Source organism: Gymnogyps californianus, chromosome 15 (genome assembly GCF_018139145.2).
Source record: "Gymnogyps californianus isolate 813 chromosome 15, ASM1813914v2, whole genome shotgun sequence".
Classification (NCBI taxonomy): domain Eukaryota; kingdom Metazoa; phylum Chordata; class Aves; order Accipitriformes; family Cathartidae; genus Gymnogyps; species Gymnogyps californianus.
In genome coordinates this window covers 9,266,486-9,283,182 of record NC_059485.1, presented here as the reverse complement: position 1 = coordinate 9,283,182, position 16,697 = coordinate 9,266,486, and the positions used below count along the sequence as shown (strand labels likewise).

The 16,697-nt window shown below is 42.9% G+C and overlaps 1 protein-coding gene and 1 pseudogene across 2 annotated transcripts; one reads left to right on the top strand and one right to left on the bottom strand.

Moving 5' to 3' along the window:
* Positions 1-1,860: 1,860 nt before the first annotated feature.
* On the top strand, positions 1,861-11,010 carry LOC127022562 (acyl-coenzyme A synthetase ACSM4, mitochondrial-like; annotated as a pseudogene).
* An 858-nt stretch (positions 11,011-11,868) lies between these two features.
* On the bottom strand, positions 11,869-15,592 carry THUMPD1 (THUMP domain containing 1). 2 transcript variants are annotated; one of them, XM_050905738.1, is made up of 5 exons: positions 15,377-15,592; positions 14,835-15,015; positions 14,218-14,466; positions 13,341-13,622; positions 11,869-12,423 (listed from the first exon to the last, which is right to left on the bottom strand). In XM_050905738.1, exons 1-5 carry the CDS (start codon positions 15,590-15,592, stop codon positions 12,410-12,412), a joined length of 942 nt encoding a protein of 313 aa, XP_050761695.1. In that variant the 3' UTR covers positions 11,869-12,409. The 2 variants fall into 2 exon arrangements, with proteins under 2 accessions (XP_050761695.1, XP_050761694.1); XM_050905737.1 differs by having other exon boundaries at positions 11,870-13,622.
* Between the last annotated feature and the right edge of the window lie 1,105 nt (positions 15,593-16,697).

Below are 16,697 nucleotides of genomic sequence, written 5' to 3'. Positions count from 1 at the left end.
GTTTCCAAAGTCATTGGTGCCATAGAATAGAGTTATATATTAACATATGGTGGATTATCCATTCTCCAAAGGCAGTGAACCAGAAATGCAGTCATTCATACTCAGTGCTCTTTCCATCTTCTCCCAACTTTTTCAGTGATTGTGCCTTTCTTCAGAAGGTAATTGGAGAAATGAAATCTGCAGTCTCAGGGGGAAATAATCCCCACCACAGAACGTGATGTGTGATACTAATGAAGGGCTACAACTGCTCAGAGAACTAGAGTGAGCCAGGAGGAGGCAATACTCGCCAATTAAGTACTAGACAAGATACATGAGGAGGAGTTGAAAGAAGTCTCACCTAGTCACAAATAACATCTCCAGGTAAGAACAACCTATTTAAACACCCTGAGAAATTAGTTTTTATTTAGTAGTTGTTCAAATACTTAGTCTTCTCAAAAATGAAAGATGCCATCTGCTAATGTAAAAAAAAAAAATCTATGCCATGTTTTATTCCTCTCTCTGCACATGATTCTCACTTTTATGAAGGAGAGTGGACTACCAGAGAGCAGTTACACTTTTCTGTTTTGTATCAAGCAGACTGAAGAAGTAGCTTCTTTCTGCAAGAACATCTTCTAGGTCTGAGTCTGCAATCACTGGCTCAGATCTTAGAGAAAAATAAAACAGCAGCCAATCCTACAAAGATTTCACTGATTAACCATGAGTTCTGGAATCAGGCTTTTTTTAATGACCTATTAAGGATAGAGATAAGAAGCAGTATGTTATAAGCAGACTATGTGGAAAAAGAAAAAGCCTCCATCTGTATCTTTTAGTCTCTGAAGCTGAACGTATCCTGAGCACCATGTTCCCATACATACGGCTCTAATTCACTTCACTCTTTTGCAAAGCGTTTTCAGGGTAATACACAACTATAAATGGTATTTTGTGAAACCAGATGCAACTCTGTATATTTAAGGACAAATGTAGACGTGGCAAAAGCATTAGTCCGGTAAACAAATCAATAATAGAATGTGGAAGACCACCTCTGAGTTATTCATGATACTTTGCTATCCAACTAATACAGGGGAAATGCCAGGGGGAGGAGGGGGCACAATCTTTTCTTTGGACAAAAGGAAGGCAGAGCAAATGGTGCAATGTGGAACATACTTCTGGTTAATGTTTATTGCTTTAGCAACAAAAGCAACAGTAAGGATGTTTATCACATCTCTTCCATGTTGGCTAAATGCAGACACTTCACCCCTGCTTGCTAGCGACTACCCTGGTCTTTGAGTAGTTGTGTGTGATGGTTATATCCTGGATTCTGAGGCAAAAACCAGGAACAGAAGATGGCATCCACCCTGCAACCAAATCTGTGTTTGCCATTAGTAGCCTTGTAGGGCTGTGGGGCTGGGTGAGGCTGCTGTGGTGCTTAAAACACGGGAATAGTGGGTACAAGTCCTGACAAGTTCTTGTTCTGTTCTTTTTTTTTTTTTTTTTGGGGGGGGGTGGGTGGGGGGGTGTTTTTTTGGTGAAACACCCAGCTGTTCACAGTTTCAAGCCCCTACTTTGGTTGGACAGAATAGGAATTGTCAGCTCCAAGGAGAATTCTCTGAGAAACGTGTGGACAGATGAAAAAGCAGGACATTTAAAAGGGTTACCGGAGCTCTAGCTTACCTACCAGGAGCAGTGGGATAAAATGTCATAAAGAGATGGACTTGCTGCTCTGAATACATCTGTTCCATTTGGAGCCAACAGCTCATCTGGGAATGTGCACATCATAATACTGTTATTGATTTTTCTGTCTCTTGTAGGAGGGAAATAATCATTAAAAATAGTTCTGATGGTTGTCATCTCCAAAAGCCTCCATATATCTGCTTTTGTGCCATGAAGATTTTACTTGAATTTCAAGTGTTGTGGTCCCCATGGAGCATCCAGACACTCCGCAGATTATTCCACCAGTATCACAAGACTTTTGCACCTTTGAATTTCTCAGATTATGAAGCTATCAGTTGTTGTGAACAGGAAGTACCTGAGTACCTTAATTTTGCAAGTGGTGTACTGGACAAGTGGTCTCAAATAGAAAAGGTAGCATTTCTGACCCCGTAGATTCAGTATTTTTAGTGAAACTGTGCCCCTATCCCCAAAGTCAAGTCTAAAACCATCACTGGCTTCAGTGGGACCAGAATTTCCTACCCTATTTCTATTATAACATAATCTTACATTGCAGAGAAAGGAGAGACAATTTGCTTTAGCATCAGAGGGGGCATGGTGCTTTGTCTCTATGACAGCAGTGTGTGCAGTGCTGGGTTCGTAAAAGCCTCTAAGTAATTTATGAGCATTGCAAATCGGGTAGATATACACACCAATTTATACGTGCCTTGGAAAAGGGCTCTTTTAAACAAAACATGCGTAGTATCCCTGCCCTAGAATATGCAACACTATCAGATTCCACTGCCTGGAGCATCCCAAAAACTCTGCAAGGAACTACAGGAGTCTCAGAAGTAACCAGTATGCTATTTACCCCTCCATTGTGTATAGGAATGAAAGGGACCATCAAATCCAGCTCTGTGATGGATAAATGGAAAAGGAGATGAAATTAAATGGAGCTTTGAAGAGTTGGGCTTCCTGTCCCAAAAAGTGGCCAACATGCTCTCTGGGCCATGCAGTCTGCAAATAAGAGACCAAGTTTTTGTGATTCTACCCCGAATCCCAGAGTGGTGGCTGCTGAACGTGGCTTGCATGTGAACAGGTGAATTGTATCATTCGTAATGATCTGTAGATTGTTTGTTACCTTTTATGCCAAAAGTTGGTTAACAATTCATGTAACAGTTACATTTCTTATTTGACTTCGTAGCTTGAACATTTGACAATGAAAGGGGCTGACAGGGGTAGTCTCTTACGACTGTTGGAATTACCTTCATCATTTTTCTTTCACTTTCTGTGGTTTGTGTTCATTGTGTTAAATCAATTTGGTTGTGTTAAATCAATTCGATTTAACTTCAACAGATTTAAGTTAAAACTGCTAGTGTTTACTGCCCCAAAGTTATACTTTCTACTTACATTGTGCCTGGAGCAAAGGATCTCGTAGAAACAGAAGCTATTTTGTACTTCAGAGCTGCACATCTGTATTCAAATTCAGGTGTGTGGGACTTGTTTTACCTTCTTCTCATTTCTAGATTGAATGGTGCTGGTATTCAACAAATCAGGAGAAGCTATGAAGTGATCAGGACTGAAAGTGAAAAATACCTAATAAACTTCCAATTTTATTACACTTTCAGGTGTTACCATCATCCCAGGGACAACACAACTGACAGCACAAGACATTTGCTATAGATTGCTGGCTTCCAAGGCTAAGTGCATTATTACAACTGATGTGCTTGCTCCTGCGGTGGACTCAGTTGCATCCAAGTGCCAGTTTCTGAAAACGAAGCGAATTGTATCTGAAAGCAGCAGGGCCGAGTAGCTGAACTTCAGTGATTTGCTCAAGTAAGTAAGTGCCTTCTACCTTAACTCCATCATAGTTATCTCTAGTGGAAAATTTCTCATGTTGTTTAAACACACTTGTGCACTTGTGTCTCATTAATGAACTAGATACCTTTGAGGGGGTGGGAGAGAAGGAAATCTAGTCTCTTTTCTATGAAGAAAGGGAACATTTGGGAATAGCCAAATTGCTAATTAAAAAATAAGTGCAGTGTTATGTCTATGTCTGATGTCTAGGTTTGTTGTATATAACTATGAAATAATACAGGAAAATGGACAGGAAAGCCTCTTATTGACAGCTGTGGCCTATTCACCCTCTAAAGCTCAAAGAAAAATATTCTATACAAATTATTCCAATCCATATTCCTAAAACTTGATGATAATAAGGCTAATGTGAAGAGCTTTTCACTATGAAAGGCTAAAAAAGGGCACTGCAAAATGAACCTAATGTGTTTAGGAATCCACCTGCCTCACTGCTGAAAAGCAGCTACTAAAATGGCACACAACAGACAGCTCTTCACTGCAGTACATGGGACTGTAGAAGGGCTGGAGAGGCAGAGTGGGGAAGGGAAGCAAATACCCTGCTGCAGTCTGCTCAAGGCCCTAGGTGTGATTTTACCAGCTGATATTTCGTTAAAAGCATCTATGTAGCTAAAACCATTCTTTCAAGGTGGGATCCAAGCTCTTCAGTGACTTTAAGAGCTTTATAAGATGTACCGTGTGTTCTCACAACCACAGGTGTCTGAACTAGCATTACCTGTGCAGCTCACTGTACAGTCTCACTGTATTTCCATCTGCTCCTTCGAACAATTGCCCACTTCAGTGTCACTAAACTGGAAGACAGAGGAAGCAGTAACACTGCATTCTCAAACCTCCTAGAAGCTACTAAAACATTGTCAAGTCAATTTGATGAATCCTCCTTCATGCTGGGCTAATATTCCATGGCTCAGTTCCATGGCAGAGGGTAAAATTGATTTGATAAAACCTAAATATTGTCTGGAACTGCGTCAGTCCTGCAGAGGCTGTCACTGGCGGTGAGGCAGGTAGGCTGTCTGGTTACCCCGGATGGCTGCCTTGCAAAGTGCTGGCTGTCTGGCTCCAGGGTTGCTCAGCTGTCGGGCTCCCAGTCTTCCCAGAGTGCTGGGATGCTGTCCTTCCTGGCTCGCTGTCTCGTCAGGTCACTGGCAGCCTGCCTACCTAGTGGGCTAATTGCCCAGGCTTCCCAGCTCCCCATGTCCTCGGCTGCCTTAGCTGACTACTAAGTTGGCCAGGAGGCTGCGGGGCTGCGGAGTGAGGGCTCCTGTGCAGCCTGTCTGCCTGCCAGCCAGCACAGGGAGGCAGCTGGCCTGGGGAGACAGACTTCCGACACCCAACCTTGCAGGCATGGACCATGATTGCATACCAAGCAAAACCTTTTTGAACGTCAGTCCTGGCAGAGAAAAAGAAACAGTTTTGCTTTCTCATCCTAGTAAGAGACGAGAAATATTTCCCTGTTATGTGCCAGACGACCAAGAGTTTGAGCCTCCCCATACTTCCCAAACATGGCAAGGATAATTAACTAGTGGGACCACCCACCAAAAGAAATGGTGGGTCCTCCCTCAGCTAATCACATTAAGGCTAGAAGAGAGGCTTTCTGGAGGGCACTTTGGTCAAACACAAGATGCTGGGCCTTTTGGTGGTTGTTAAGTGAGGCAAATAAAAGAGAGCCAGTTGGCGTTTTTACTCTGGAGAAGGTGGACATGAAGAATAGTTAAAGAGCAAGATCAGCAACACTAATACAGACCTAGCAGTGCAAGAGTGAGCAGATCTCAGTAGTTTCTTATCCCTCATGATTCACTATAGAAACAGTCCTGCATATATTGGGCACAAAGGATCCAAGCTAAGTGTGCTGAATAACACCAGCCAGTTTCATTTAACCTTTCTTTTTTTTTAAGGGCTGCCCCTGCTGTCCATAACTGCATGAAGACAAAAAGCCAGGATCCAATGGCAATCTATTTTACCAGTGGCACCACAGGGTCTCCCAAAATGGTTGAACATTCCTATGGAAGCATTGGTCTGGGTTTTTTTCTCTGTGGAAGGTAAAGTATTCAGCTAATTACACCTTTACAGCTCTGAAATGTGAAGCAAACAGAAGAGTTTTTGTATGTGATAAAATTATGATAGATGATGAGGCTCCCACAATACTGTATGTGTCATTTCTTTTGGTCTCCTCAGCTGAATTGTAGCCAGGAAGCAAGGATGTTGTTCGATATGGTATATGGCTCCATTTTAGAAACTACTTGCCTGTTAATGCAGGCTAAATAATGAGTTAGAATACCGTTTGATTTTCTTTATCGTTGCCATCAGTATAAAGGCTAGGCAAAAGGCATTTATTTGAGCTCTTGAGCTTTGGATCAAATTTACCATGCCTTTCTAAGCAAAAAAAGCCCCCCAAAACCAAAACCCCCTCATATTCTTAATTTCCACTTGCAGACTCCCTTATATTGGCCACCTTTGTCTTCAACAGATACTGGATGAATTTGACTCCCTCAGACATCATGTGGAACATGTCGGACACTGCTTGGGTAAAGACAGCTATGGGGAGCGTTTTTGGTCCATGGTTCCAGGGCACGTGTGTTTTTCTACATGCCATGCCACAGTTTGATCCAAGAGCAATCTTAAATGTAAGAACACCATGCTCACAATGAACAGTTACTCATATTTCATGTTGTTTTCCAGGCAGGCCACAAAACTAAGCCTCTTAGGTTTATGGGATTAGCTGTTTTAAGATGGCGTAACCACAAGGTGTTTATTCTTTGAATAGGAATATAATACAGGAAGGATTTTGCAGCATGACTCTTTTGGGCACAGGATATTACCAGCTGCTTCCGATCAGTGGGAGTTACTGGTATTACTTAAAGCTCTCCCCTACTGTATTTCACTATTGAAATGATAAATGAGCTGAATTACATGTAAATTAATATTTTAATTACGCTGCTGTGACCCTTAAGAAGGGCAAGTCCGTACTGGAAAACACTGAAGCTGTGAGATTGGCTTGTTCTTAAATTATTTTCAGGCTTCTCAAGCCAATCTGAGTGTTAATCTAATACAAAGGGAAGAGTGCTGTTTCCAAATGGCTCAAAGCATCTACGTGGAAAAGTGTACGTTCCTAACATGTGGGGGTTATTTGAGGATTTTAATCCCGTTTCATTTCCTTTCTAAAATGGTAGTTGCTAGTTTTGTTTTCTTTTTTGTATAAATTTCTTGGCCTTGCAAACACCCGCTTGCAATGTGCACGGGGTTTCACATCTCTGCACAAAATGAAGTTTGATAGTAGAGGCTACTTACTTAACCTATGGTGTGGCTGGAGTGAAGGCTGGTGAATGAGAGGTCTTCCCCTTGCTTTTATTTATTGCTACCTGTCCCCCTCTCTGAGCAAATTTTCATTGCAGGCAGAAGGGTGGTTAAAAAAAAAAAAAAAAGTAAGGCTTAGCTCTGCCTGAGTGACTGTGAATCATCTGCTGGTGTTACGGGTGAGAAATAAGATGTGTCAGAAAACAGAGGCTCAGCTGAGATCCTTATTTTTCTAGCAGGGCACTCACGTCCTGTGTTCTGTCCACAGGTAAAGGAGGATATATAAATTTGCCAGTCCAAAACAACCTTTTAATACAGCATTACTCGCAACTCAGCCAGAGCTCATGGAGACTTGGCTCTGTGCGACAGGTCCTTTGTCAGCACAGCTGAGGGAATTGCAGCATGTGTATAAAGATTTGCAACAGTCCATTTCAGAAAGCGTGGGGCTAGATAAAAGACTGACACAGGCAAAATGTTCAAAAGAAACCTGTGATTTTTAGGTGCCTCTATTTTGAGGTGCCTGACTTTGTCCTAGGGCGAGATGTGGGCTTTACTGAAGTCCCCTGCAAAACTTACGTTGCACCTCCAGGGCCAGGGTTTCATACCAAAGGATGGTTCTCGTGCTTCAAGTGAGTATCAGGACAAATGAGGTACACCAGTGATTTGCCACAGTTAATGTATCACCTCATCAGCTGATGTTTGGGGCATTGTAACATCTTTCCTGAACACTGACAGTGGCAGCAATTACTTTGCTTTCCATGTAAGTGAGGTTACAATCAGTTCTTGTAATTTGTGCCTTAGTACGGAATAGAAAGGAATAGTTAGCAGCAAGTTTTTTCCCCAAAACAATATTGTTTAACCCTCTTTTTTTTTTTTTTTAATTTGTCAGACCTTGTGGGGATATCCAGCAACCACTCTGTGCAGCGCCCCAACTGCCTACCACATGTTGGTACAGCGTGACCTGACCAGGTACTGTGTGTCTTTTAACAAGTGACCATGCCATGTCTGTTCAAGCTATTGCCTGGCTCTTTAACAGTGATTTCTGTGGGCCCTCATAGCCACTTGAACTCTCAGAGTGGTGGAAATTCTGTGTTGGAGGCAGGGGCTGTGAGGAGGCAGAGCCTTTTCCTTAGTGCTGCAGATAGAGGTATCAAAATCCACCCCTCAGGCACCTCCAACCCAGAGCAAATTTTGCCCTGAGGCATTACAGACAGTAAATACAGAGGCTGGTATTCATCCTTGAAGGCACATGTGTGGCTGCACTGCCATCAGTCCTGCGCATCCTTGCAGCTCACCGCTTTGGCAGCCCCTTTCCAGCCCCACTCCAGCTGGAGCTCTAGGCTTTCTCTCAATCCTAACCCTAACTCTAAGAGAGTCTGGTGTGTCCTGAAGTCATGGGGTTGGACATATGGATGTCAGGGAGAGCAGAATTTGTCCCTTTCTGTCCTCTGATACTCAGCAATCATGTCCTCTGTCTATGAAGGTATGCATTCAAGACACTGAAGCGCTGTTTGACCGGAGGGGAACCACTCAACCCAGAAGTGACGGCACAGTGGAAAAGCTAAACAGGACTGACTATCTGAAGGCTACGGCCAAACCGAAATTGTACGTTCAGCTTTTTTGTAAAGGGTTACAACTCAGCTATCACTTAGGACACTTAGATATTGCATTCCTCTTGGTAAATATGGAACTTGGCCATATACATTTGACTAAAAAGAAAGATGGCATTAGAATACGTGGCAATTGCCTACAAAAGGGTTTATTGTTTTGCTTAGAATTATGGCTTGGTTATGATACTGCTTCTAAGACTACTTAAGCTGTAAAATATCTTGAACGTTTTGTCCAAGACTCTCAGTGAAGTTCACAAATGTTTTGGCTCACACAGATGGAAGATTTAGATCTTATGCTAGCTGAGCAGTGGGCATAGTACAAGAACAGGAATAGCCTCAGGAATGACAGTGAAAAATACCTGGGCTGGTTGTTTGTCTTTTCCAATAGGGAATGGTATGTGCAAATATGACAGGAATGAAAATTAAGCCAGGTTCCTTGGGAAAGGCAGCTCCCCGCTACGATGTTCAGGTATGTGGCCCCCTTTTCTGTTTGCTGTTGATTTCATAGGAAGTAAAACACAAGAGAGTACAACATACCGTACAAGTTTCGGTACCATACAGTGGTATTTAGGGCAGGCTGACTTTTTTGGTTGAGCTGTTGGCTGCTGGTTAGTTTTAGAACATGGCTCTTAAAGTGGGAAGTTTTAATCACCCATTTGCCTTTCCTATTGCAGATTATAGATGAAAATGGCAGTGTTCTGCCTCCTGGGAATGAAGGAGACATTGCTATCAAAATGGATGCCAAGCAGCCATTTACTTTTTTCACTCGATACCTGCTAAGCCAAAAGTGAATTTCCAGAGAGCCAGTTCAGGCCTGCAGCATGGTATGTATTTATACCAACAGGAGCAGGTGCAACACCAAAGAGCTGTGGCTCTTCTTGACTTGACAGTGTTCTGACTTACGAAACTTCCATTCTCTCCCCGATTCTTCTGCAGACCTACTGTGTCATCTTCAGTTCTATATCTGCCCTTGTGATAAGTTTTCCCCTCTGGAAGAGGCAAGCACAAGCTCTTACATTCCTGAGACAGAAAACAAGCAGTGAAAGATACTATGGGTAGTGTCCAAAGAGGCAAAACTCATGCCTAAGCTTAAGGCTTCTCAATATTTAGAATATTTAATTGTTGCTTGTTCAACAGGATGATCCAGTGAAAACTGCTTCCACAATCCGTGGGAACTTCTGTATCACTGGAGACAGAGGGAGCATGGATGAGGATGGATACATATGGTTTATGGGGAGATCTGATGATGTCATCATCTCCTCTGGGTTTGTAGATTTCAGTTAAAATGCCAAGAAATGTCTAAAAAGTAACCATATACCTTTCACCTACTAAGCATTTAATTTCTCTCCTAGGTATCGTATCGGACCATTTGAAATAGAGAGTGCCCTGATACAGCACCCAGCTCTCGTCGAGTCAGCTGTTGTCAGCAGCTCAGATCCCATCAGAGGGGAGATAATTAGTGGTTACTCTCCTATTCATAAAGTGCCTTGTGTGACAGAACTTACACTCAACTTCCACTGAATTCATAAGACTTTTAATAGAGCTATACAAACTTTTCCATCACTTTACCCAAAGTGAGGGGAGCAGTATTTTGTGTATCCCATGTTCCTTTTTTTTTTTTTTTTTTTTTTTTTAAATGAAGATATAATCCTTAGTTTCCTAAAGAACATGATGCTGAATATAAAGGTGACTCTGGTAAGAATTGATGTGCACTTTGACCCACTGCCTGGAGAATTATAGTCTTTACTTTAACAACATATTTTTACAGAAAAGGCCCTAGCATCTAAGAACTTTAAAACAGTCCTTTACAGAACTCTTACAAATTTGGAAGCAGAGTTTGAAACTTTTACCATGTATTACTTAGGACCTTTAATAATGTAAGGTAGAAACAGTCTTTTATCCTTATTTTAAATTTGCTTACACAAAAGTGAATTTTGCTCTACTGTACAGGTATGATACAGCAAGCCTGTATTGCAGGCAATACTCACTTATTCTCAATTAATTGCCCTATTTGTTAGGTTGCTCTAGTTTAATTAATACTGTATTTTTTTATTTATTTTCCCTTTGTAGGTGGTAAAAGCTTTTGTGGTCTTGTCTCCTTCCTTTAAGTCACAAGATCCAAAGAAACTGGCCAGTGAATTGCAAGACCCTGTCAAGAAAGTCAGTGCTCCATACAAGTACCCCAGAAAGGCAAGTAAACACAAGCGTATTAAAAAAAAAAAAAAAAAAAAAATAAATCCCAAACACCTATTTTAACCATGGGGAGGCTAGAAACAGAAGGATTAGACTCAGTTCAAATGCAGTAACAAACAAAAAAAGCCTAAATATGTGCTCTGCAAGAAAAATGACAAGTATTATTTTAAAGATGATTTTGGAAAATAGTAGATACAATCTAGAATCAAATTAGAGTTATTTCCCCAGTCACCAAATTCTTACTTAAATTAAGTATGATGGAGACCTATGCTGTTCTGAAAAAAATTTATAAATGAAATCTGCTCATTTTACTTTTTTCCTCTTGAATCAGATTGAATTTGTCCAGCAGCTGCCAAAGACAATCACTGGGAAAATCAGACGGAATGAACTGAGGAACAAGGAGTGGGGACAGATTTAGTTTTGATAAGCAATCTAAAGAAGCCTATCTCTATCAATTTCATTCATGATGGAGCTTTTCTATTACAACTGTAAGCACCAACATAGGACTATATTTCACCCGTTAGGCAGTGATTGTGTAATAATGCACAAGGTTTAAAAACTCCAAATGTATGGTTTTTAAATGCTTGTGTTCTTGCTTAACAAAAATCAAGACTACTTAGCAAGGCATATGCAAACCCATCTTTCAGCCACCTAACGCTTTTCAGAATTATGGTACATGCAGAAGTAAGTGATTACTAGGTGAAGGAGCAGTGTGTTCATTCCTTGAGACCAGATATTTTAACTCACAAGAGGCTTATTAATGAGGAAATCATGATAGTATGTAATGAAGTTCCCAGGAACGGCCATAGATCTTGCATGCATCCAAATTAAGCACCCCGTGTGTGTGAATCTTGAAAGCCTCAAGATTTAGGAATTAATGTGTGAACAATGAATGTTCAGTAAGTGCAAATTATGAAAAATCAGAAGTAAAAGAATGCAGACATCTTTAAGACTGCAGCATAGGTAGCATCTAAATGTCAGACATAGGCTTGACGAATGGATGGTAGCTATTCAGCAGTTTCTTCTGAAGAACAGTAGGTCCTGTAGGCACACAGATGAGTGAGAGAGAGAAGGGAAAAAAAAAAAAAACCAAACCACAAACTATCCATGAGTCTATCTTTGTCCTTAGTAAGATGAGCAGGCTGTCCTGAATCATGGTCACTGACATCAGCCACCAATAAACATTCACAATTGGCCTTCGTGTCTGGTCTCAAATGGTTCTTTCCTATGTGTGACCTAGACACTGCTGGTTTTAATCCACACACAAAAAGCTTTAAAATTTAAAGAAAACACTGATGGAGGTAAGAAAGCAGAGTTTTAATAAATGGGCGGTAAGGCAGACAGGACTAGGGAAGAAAAGTCGTCTTAATTTTCCAACTTCTAAAACAATTTTGAGAGAAGAGGGAAATACAAATTAAACACTGTTGAGAGACTTGAACACATCCTTTTCATTAAACCAAGACAAGTAACAAGTGGTGTTCTTCAAGGTGAGTCTTTTCCCATTAGCAACCCACAGGCTTTTATGCTAGAAATGAAATACTAAAGCTAGACAGTTGTACAGGAAGCATACTCAAAACCCTGTTGGAAAGCAGGTTATAGCTGCACTGGTTTTAGTTGTTTTTTAAAAGTCACTGGGATATCAAAAGAGCTGCTGTAACAAACAGACAACAGAGAGACTCACTAACATTACTTTCAATCTGAAACAAAATTAATACTGTAAAGCTAAAACTGTACCAAAAATTAAACTTAACTCCCCTTATCCAGTATAGTATAATGGAGTGCTTCTTTCCTAAGAAGTTTTCAAGCAGTATTTAAATTCATATTTTGAGACCTAAGAAAAAAATAAAAAAAGACTTTATAAGACCCCCCAAGGATTAGGTCTTTGGAAAGAGCAGCAAAAGGCTATTTGCAGGAAATTACTCAAAAGGATTCTGTTCAGTGACTACAACATTTTCTATAAACCAATAACTGCTGTATACACAGCTAATGTAAACACACATGCAATTTTTGCTAAAACCATCTGCAATGCCTGCACTGTACTTCTATTGTTCTAGAACAGTCAAATCTATTACTCTAAATCGTCTCATAGTATTCAAGTATTTTGATCATAGCGGTTCTTCCCATTCACTTTCCAGACTTAGCATATCTTTGTAGTGTGATGTGTGTGTGTATATATATAACCCTCCATCATACAGGAAATGATCAGTTTTAAGCTCATTCTCTTGTTCACACAGAAAAACGTATGAGTTCTGCAGTCACACAAGTTGTCAGATCACTTCCTTAAAAACCCTCTGCAATCAACTGTCTTTTTCAGATCTCTAACTTCTGTCAATACTTCCCGATAGAGCTGATCCTGCCCTGCCTTTTGGTTTCTGTAGCCATCAGATATAACAAAGGAGAGGCAATGTATGTCCGGATGGCCACATTTACATATGCATGCTTTTTGTGCTCGGTAAAGGCAATGCAGAACAAAGCCGTAGAAGAATGACAGCAAGCTTCACCAGAAAGGTGAGCACTCTTACATCTGCTGTAATGTCAGCTCCACCTGCAACAAGCATTAAAATTCTTACACATGTGGATTTTAAAAACAAGATTTCAAAACAAAACCCACTCTCCTCTTTAAAACGCCCTTTCAGAACTGTAGGGCAACTTTTTTTTAATGAGTTTCGATTGTGTTTAACTTTCCCTTCTACCACATTTTCTACACTGTCAGTGCATCATTCCCCCTGGGCTCAGCTGCTGTTTCACCTTGATTCTTGTTCTCTTGTTTTACTTCCTTTGAGCTCTTCTCCTCCTCCTCGGTTTCTGGTTTTACTACCGTCGAGTTCTGTTCTTCTGTCAGACTTGATGGATTTTGTTTTGTGTCTTCTTTGTTGCTCTTCACCACCTCCTGTAGATTGTATTTTCTGAACAGAACATAGTCTCTCACCACACTCAAGCAACAGACGTTTTTTATTATTTCCACCACAACTGTATATTGTGGGTTATTAAGATCGACTTTGTTTTCTGGATTGAGGCTGCCCACAATTCCTGTAAAACAAGATGTAGTTTAGAAGATGCTGGAAAAACTGTTTCAGAGCATAAGCATGCCCTATTGAAAGGATAAAAGTTGAGAGAAGGCAACATCCCCCTTAGTTGTAACCAATTACTTGTTTTTGTAATTGCTTAAAATAGCAGAACAGAGCAGGACTCTCAATACACCACTAGTAGGACTGAAGAAACTAAAAAACTATCCCACTGCAATTACCAAGAAACAAAATACTCAAGTAAGGTGGAGCTATTTTATGAATCGTATATTCAATGGAAATAGTAACACATTATTTCAATATAGCATTCAGAGAGAAAGCCTGATAGCAGTCATTTCAAAGCACATATAGCCGACACTCCAAATTACAACACTGTGCTCTCTTCTGCTTGTTGTCTCTTAAGACGTCAACACCAACAGGGAATATTGATGTCAAGCTTTTTTAAGTCTTAGAGAAGCTTTTGTTATTCAACATACAGATTTTAAGTAACAAGTATGTATGCCCATTACGACTACTTTTAATAATCTGACCTATGTTATGCATGCAGTTGTGGGCTGCTTATATACTTGTGCTTCGCTTTGTGTGAAATCCATACATACCTGCCAATTCCTTAATTACTTCTTCCCTACTCATATGACTGTTATTACGAGCTTTGTAAACAATCTGAAAAGTACCCTTATTAGGGGCTTTAAACCAAGGCTCAAAAAACGTTTCTGTGTATTTTTTCATATCCTCCATAAAAGCCTTGCAAGTTCCAGAAATGGGTAGCATGCGCAGAATGACTCTAGTTTTCTTCTTTTTAGTGGCGTGCATATCCTTTAATATATGGTGCACCAGGTTCTCAGGTTCTACAAGAAAAACAGCTAGGTATGAGAAACAAATTGAAGGCATTTTCTCCCTTCTTCCCTCCTCTAAATAATAAGCTGGGGAAATGCACACTTCGCTGCACTGCTGTCAGCCTCAAATCCTTTTCTGTAAACAGTTGTTTGACTATACCAAAACTGGATAATCAAAGATTATTTTGTCAAAGCAGATTCCTCTACCTTTAGCGACTCTGCTAATGACAAAATTCAGTGGCAATGCCACAGGGAAAGGGAAACCCTGTATTTGTTTGGTATACATGAGTTTCTTGGAAGTCATGCTCTGTGGCCTGTTACTAACACTGTTCAGAGCAGTTTATCCCCACAGCATTATGCAGCATCAGTTGATGTCCCACCTATGCCCCGGGTTCTGATGAAGACCACGTTGTTGGCACCACTCTCCACCGACTGGAACCGCCGCAGCTTCTGCTCCGTCGAGGCACGGATCTGGCCAACCTCCTTCTTCAAGGCAGACTCAACATCATCCTCATCCTCCTCCCTCTCGCTTCCAGACAGCCGCTCCTCGTAATCTGAAAACTTCACACAAGGCACGTCTCTTGTTTGGTGAGTACCAAGCAACAGTGCCCACAACTTAAAAACCGCTAGCAAGGCACCACCACGCCCAGGGGCCTGGAGGTGACAGGCAAAGGCCTTTTCTCCAGCCAACCCGAGGGGCTGCGCTGGAGTTTGCTTACAGAAACCGGCATCTTCGTGCGTGTGGTGAACACAAACAGGTTTTTTTTTTTACAAACAGAAAGGGAGAGGAGGCCTCACGGCGCTGCTCTCCCCGCCCCGCCGGCGTTAGCGCTGCCAGGCAGCGGGGAGCGGGAGGCAGGACCTGAGGGGCGCCGCGCTCCCGCCCAGCACCGAGCGACCGGCCGGGCCCGCACGCGCGCACCTGCTCGGGCCCGTAGAGCAGGTCTCCGTACTCGCCGAGGAGGCTGTAGGCCTCCCCCACACACTTGCGCTCGTTCATGTTGCAGGTGATGAGGATGCCGCGCATGCCGGCCTCCAGCTGTCGCCCGCCGCCGCGGGGCCGCTTGGCCCGCCCCGCCGCCGCCGCGAAGTGCCCCTTGGGCCGCCGCTTCCGCGCCGCCGGCTCCGCCGCGGCCATCGACCGCCACCCGCTGCCGCCGCGCGCCGCGATGGCGTCAGCGCCGCGCCGCCCGCCGCGCTCGGCCCTAGCGCCCGCCCGCCGAGGGACAGCGCCGCCCCGCGGCCTGGCGTCGAGCGGCGGCCCTCCCGTCACGGCCCTGCCGGGGAGCGCTGAGGGAGGCAGCGGGCACAGGACACCGGCACCCCCCGCCGGGCCCGGGGTGGCGGGGCGCAGGCCCGTGCGCTGCCGTGCTGCTCTGGGGAAGCCGAGCCCCGGCACCAGGTGAGATCCCCAGTGGGGCCCTCAGCCGGCTTCCAGGCTCCTCTCACGGCCGGTGTTGCTGTAGGCAGTGCAGTGCCCTGGGAGGTAAAAAAAAAAAACAAAAACCCACCTTGAAAATTACAATTCATCTCAGACTTTACACGTGCCAGGGGGGAGGTTGAGCATTTCCCCAGGCACAGTACTCTGGGCTCAGCACACTCAGCTGTGGTGAAACTCAGTCACTTGTAGCCCTTGATGCTTTCTCTTCCCCCAAATTTCAGTTCCAGGGTTAAAGTCTGGGTTTGTGTTAATTCCAGAATTGAGAGGAACGGTGGGCCGGGCAGGGGAGAGGAGAGGACAGACGCTGACTGAAGTGCAGGGAAGCAAGCAGACCTCAGTCCTGCTCTGCACTGGTGCGTCGAGCACTGACCCCTACACCCCAGCCTTCAGCTGCTTCTGCAGCTTCCAAACTCCTGAAGGTGTCATGGTGTAGAGGGACCAGCTGTACAGAAACTCTTTATACAGGTAAATTTAGGCCTGAGATACTAGAGAACATGTGTTGACAGAAAAAACGTGGCCCGTAGTGTAGTTTCTAATGGAAGGCATCTCTATGCATCTGTGTCCATAAGAGCCTCCTCTCCCTGCATTAACTCTTGGGCTTCTTGGACAATTAAGGGGGGGAAAATTAAGTTCCTTGACATTTTGTGAAAACAGGTAGAGGAGACAGCTAAGGAGGCCTCCCAAGGGGCAGGACTATCGTATTATTTGCATCCAGAGAATCCAGTTGGGCTAAAGTCAGAAAAAAGGAAACTTCATGAATTGATGGAAGTATTTATCAGTTACAATCGCAACAGGAGGTAGC

Excerpts from the sequence above, each read along its gene's own strand:
- THUMPD1 (XM_050905737.1), bottom strand. The coding sequence starts at position 15,592 with ATGGCCGCGGCGGAGCCGGCGGCGCGGAAGCGGCGGCCCAAGGGGCAC. Across the intron at positions 14,467-14,834 it reads CATCAGAACCCGGGGCATAG|AACCTGAGAACCTGGTGCAC; the intron begins GTGGGACATCAA and ends TTTTTCTTGTAG. Across the intron at positions 13,623-14,217 it reads AGTAATTAAGGAATTGGCAG|GAATTGTGGGCAGCCTCAAT; the intron begins GTATGTATGGAT and ends CTTGTTTTACAG.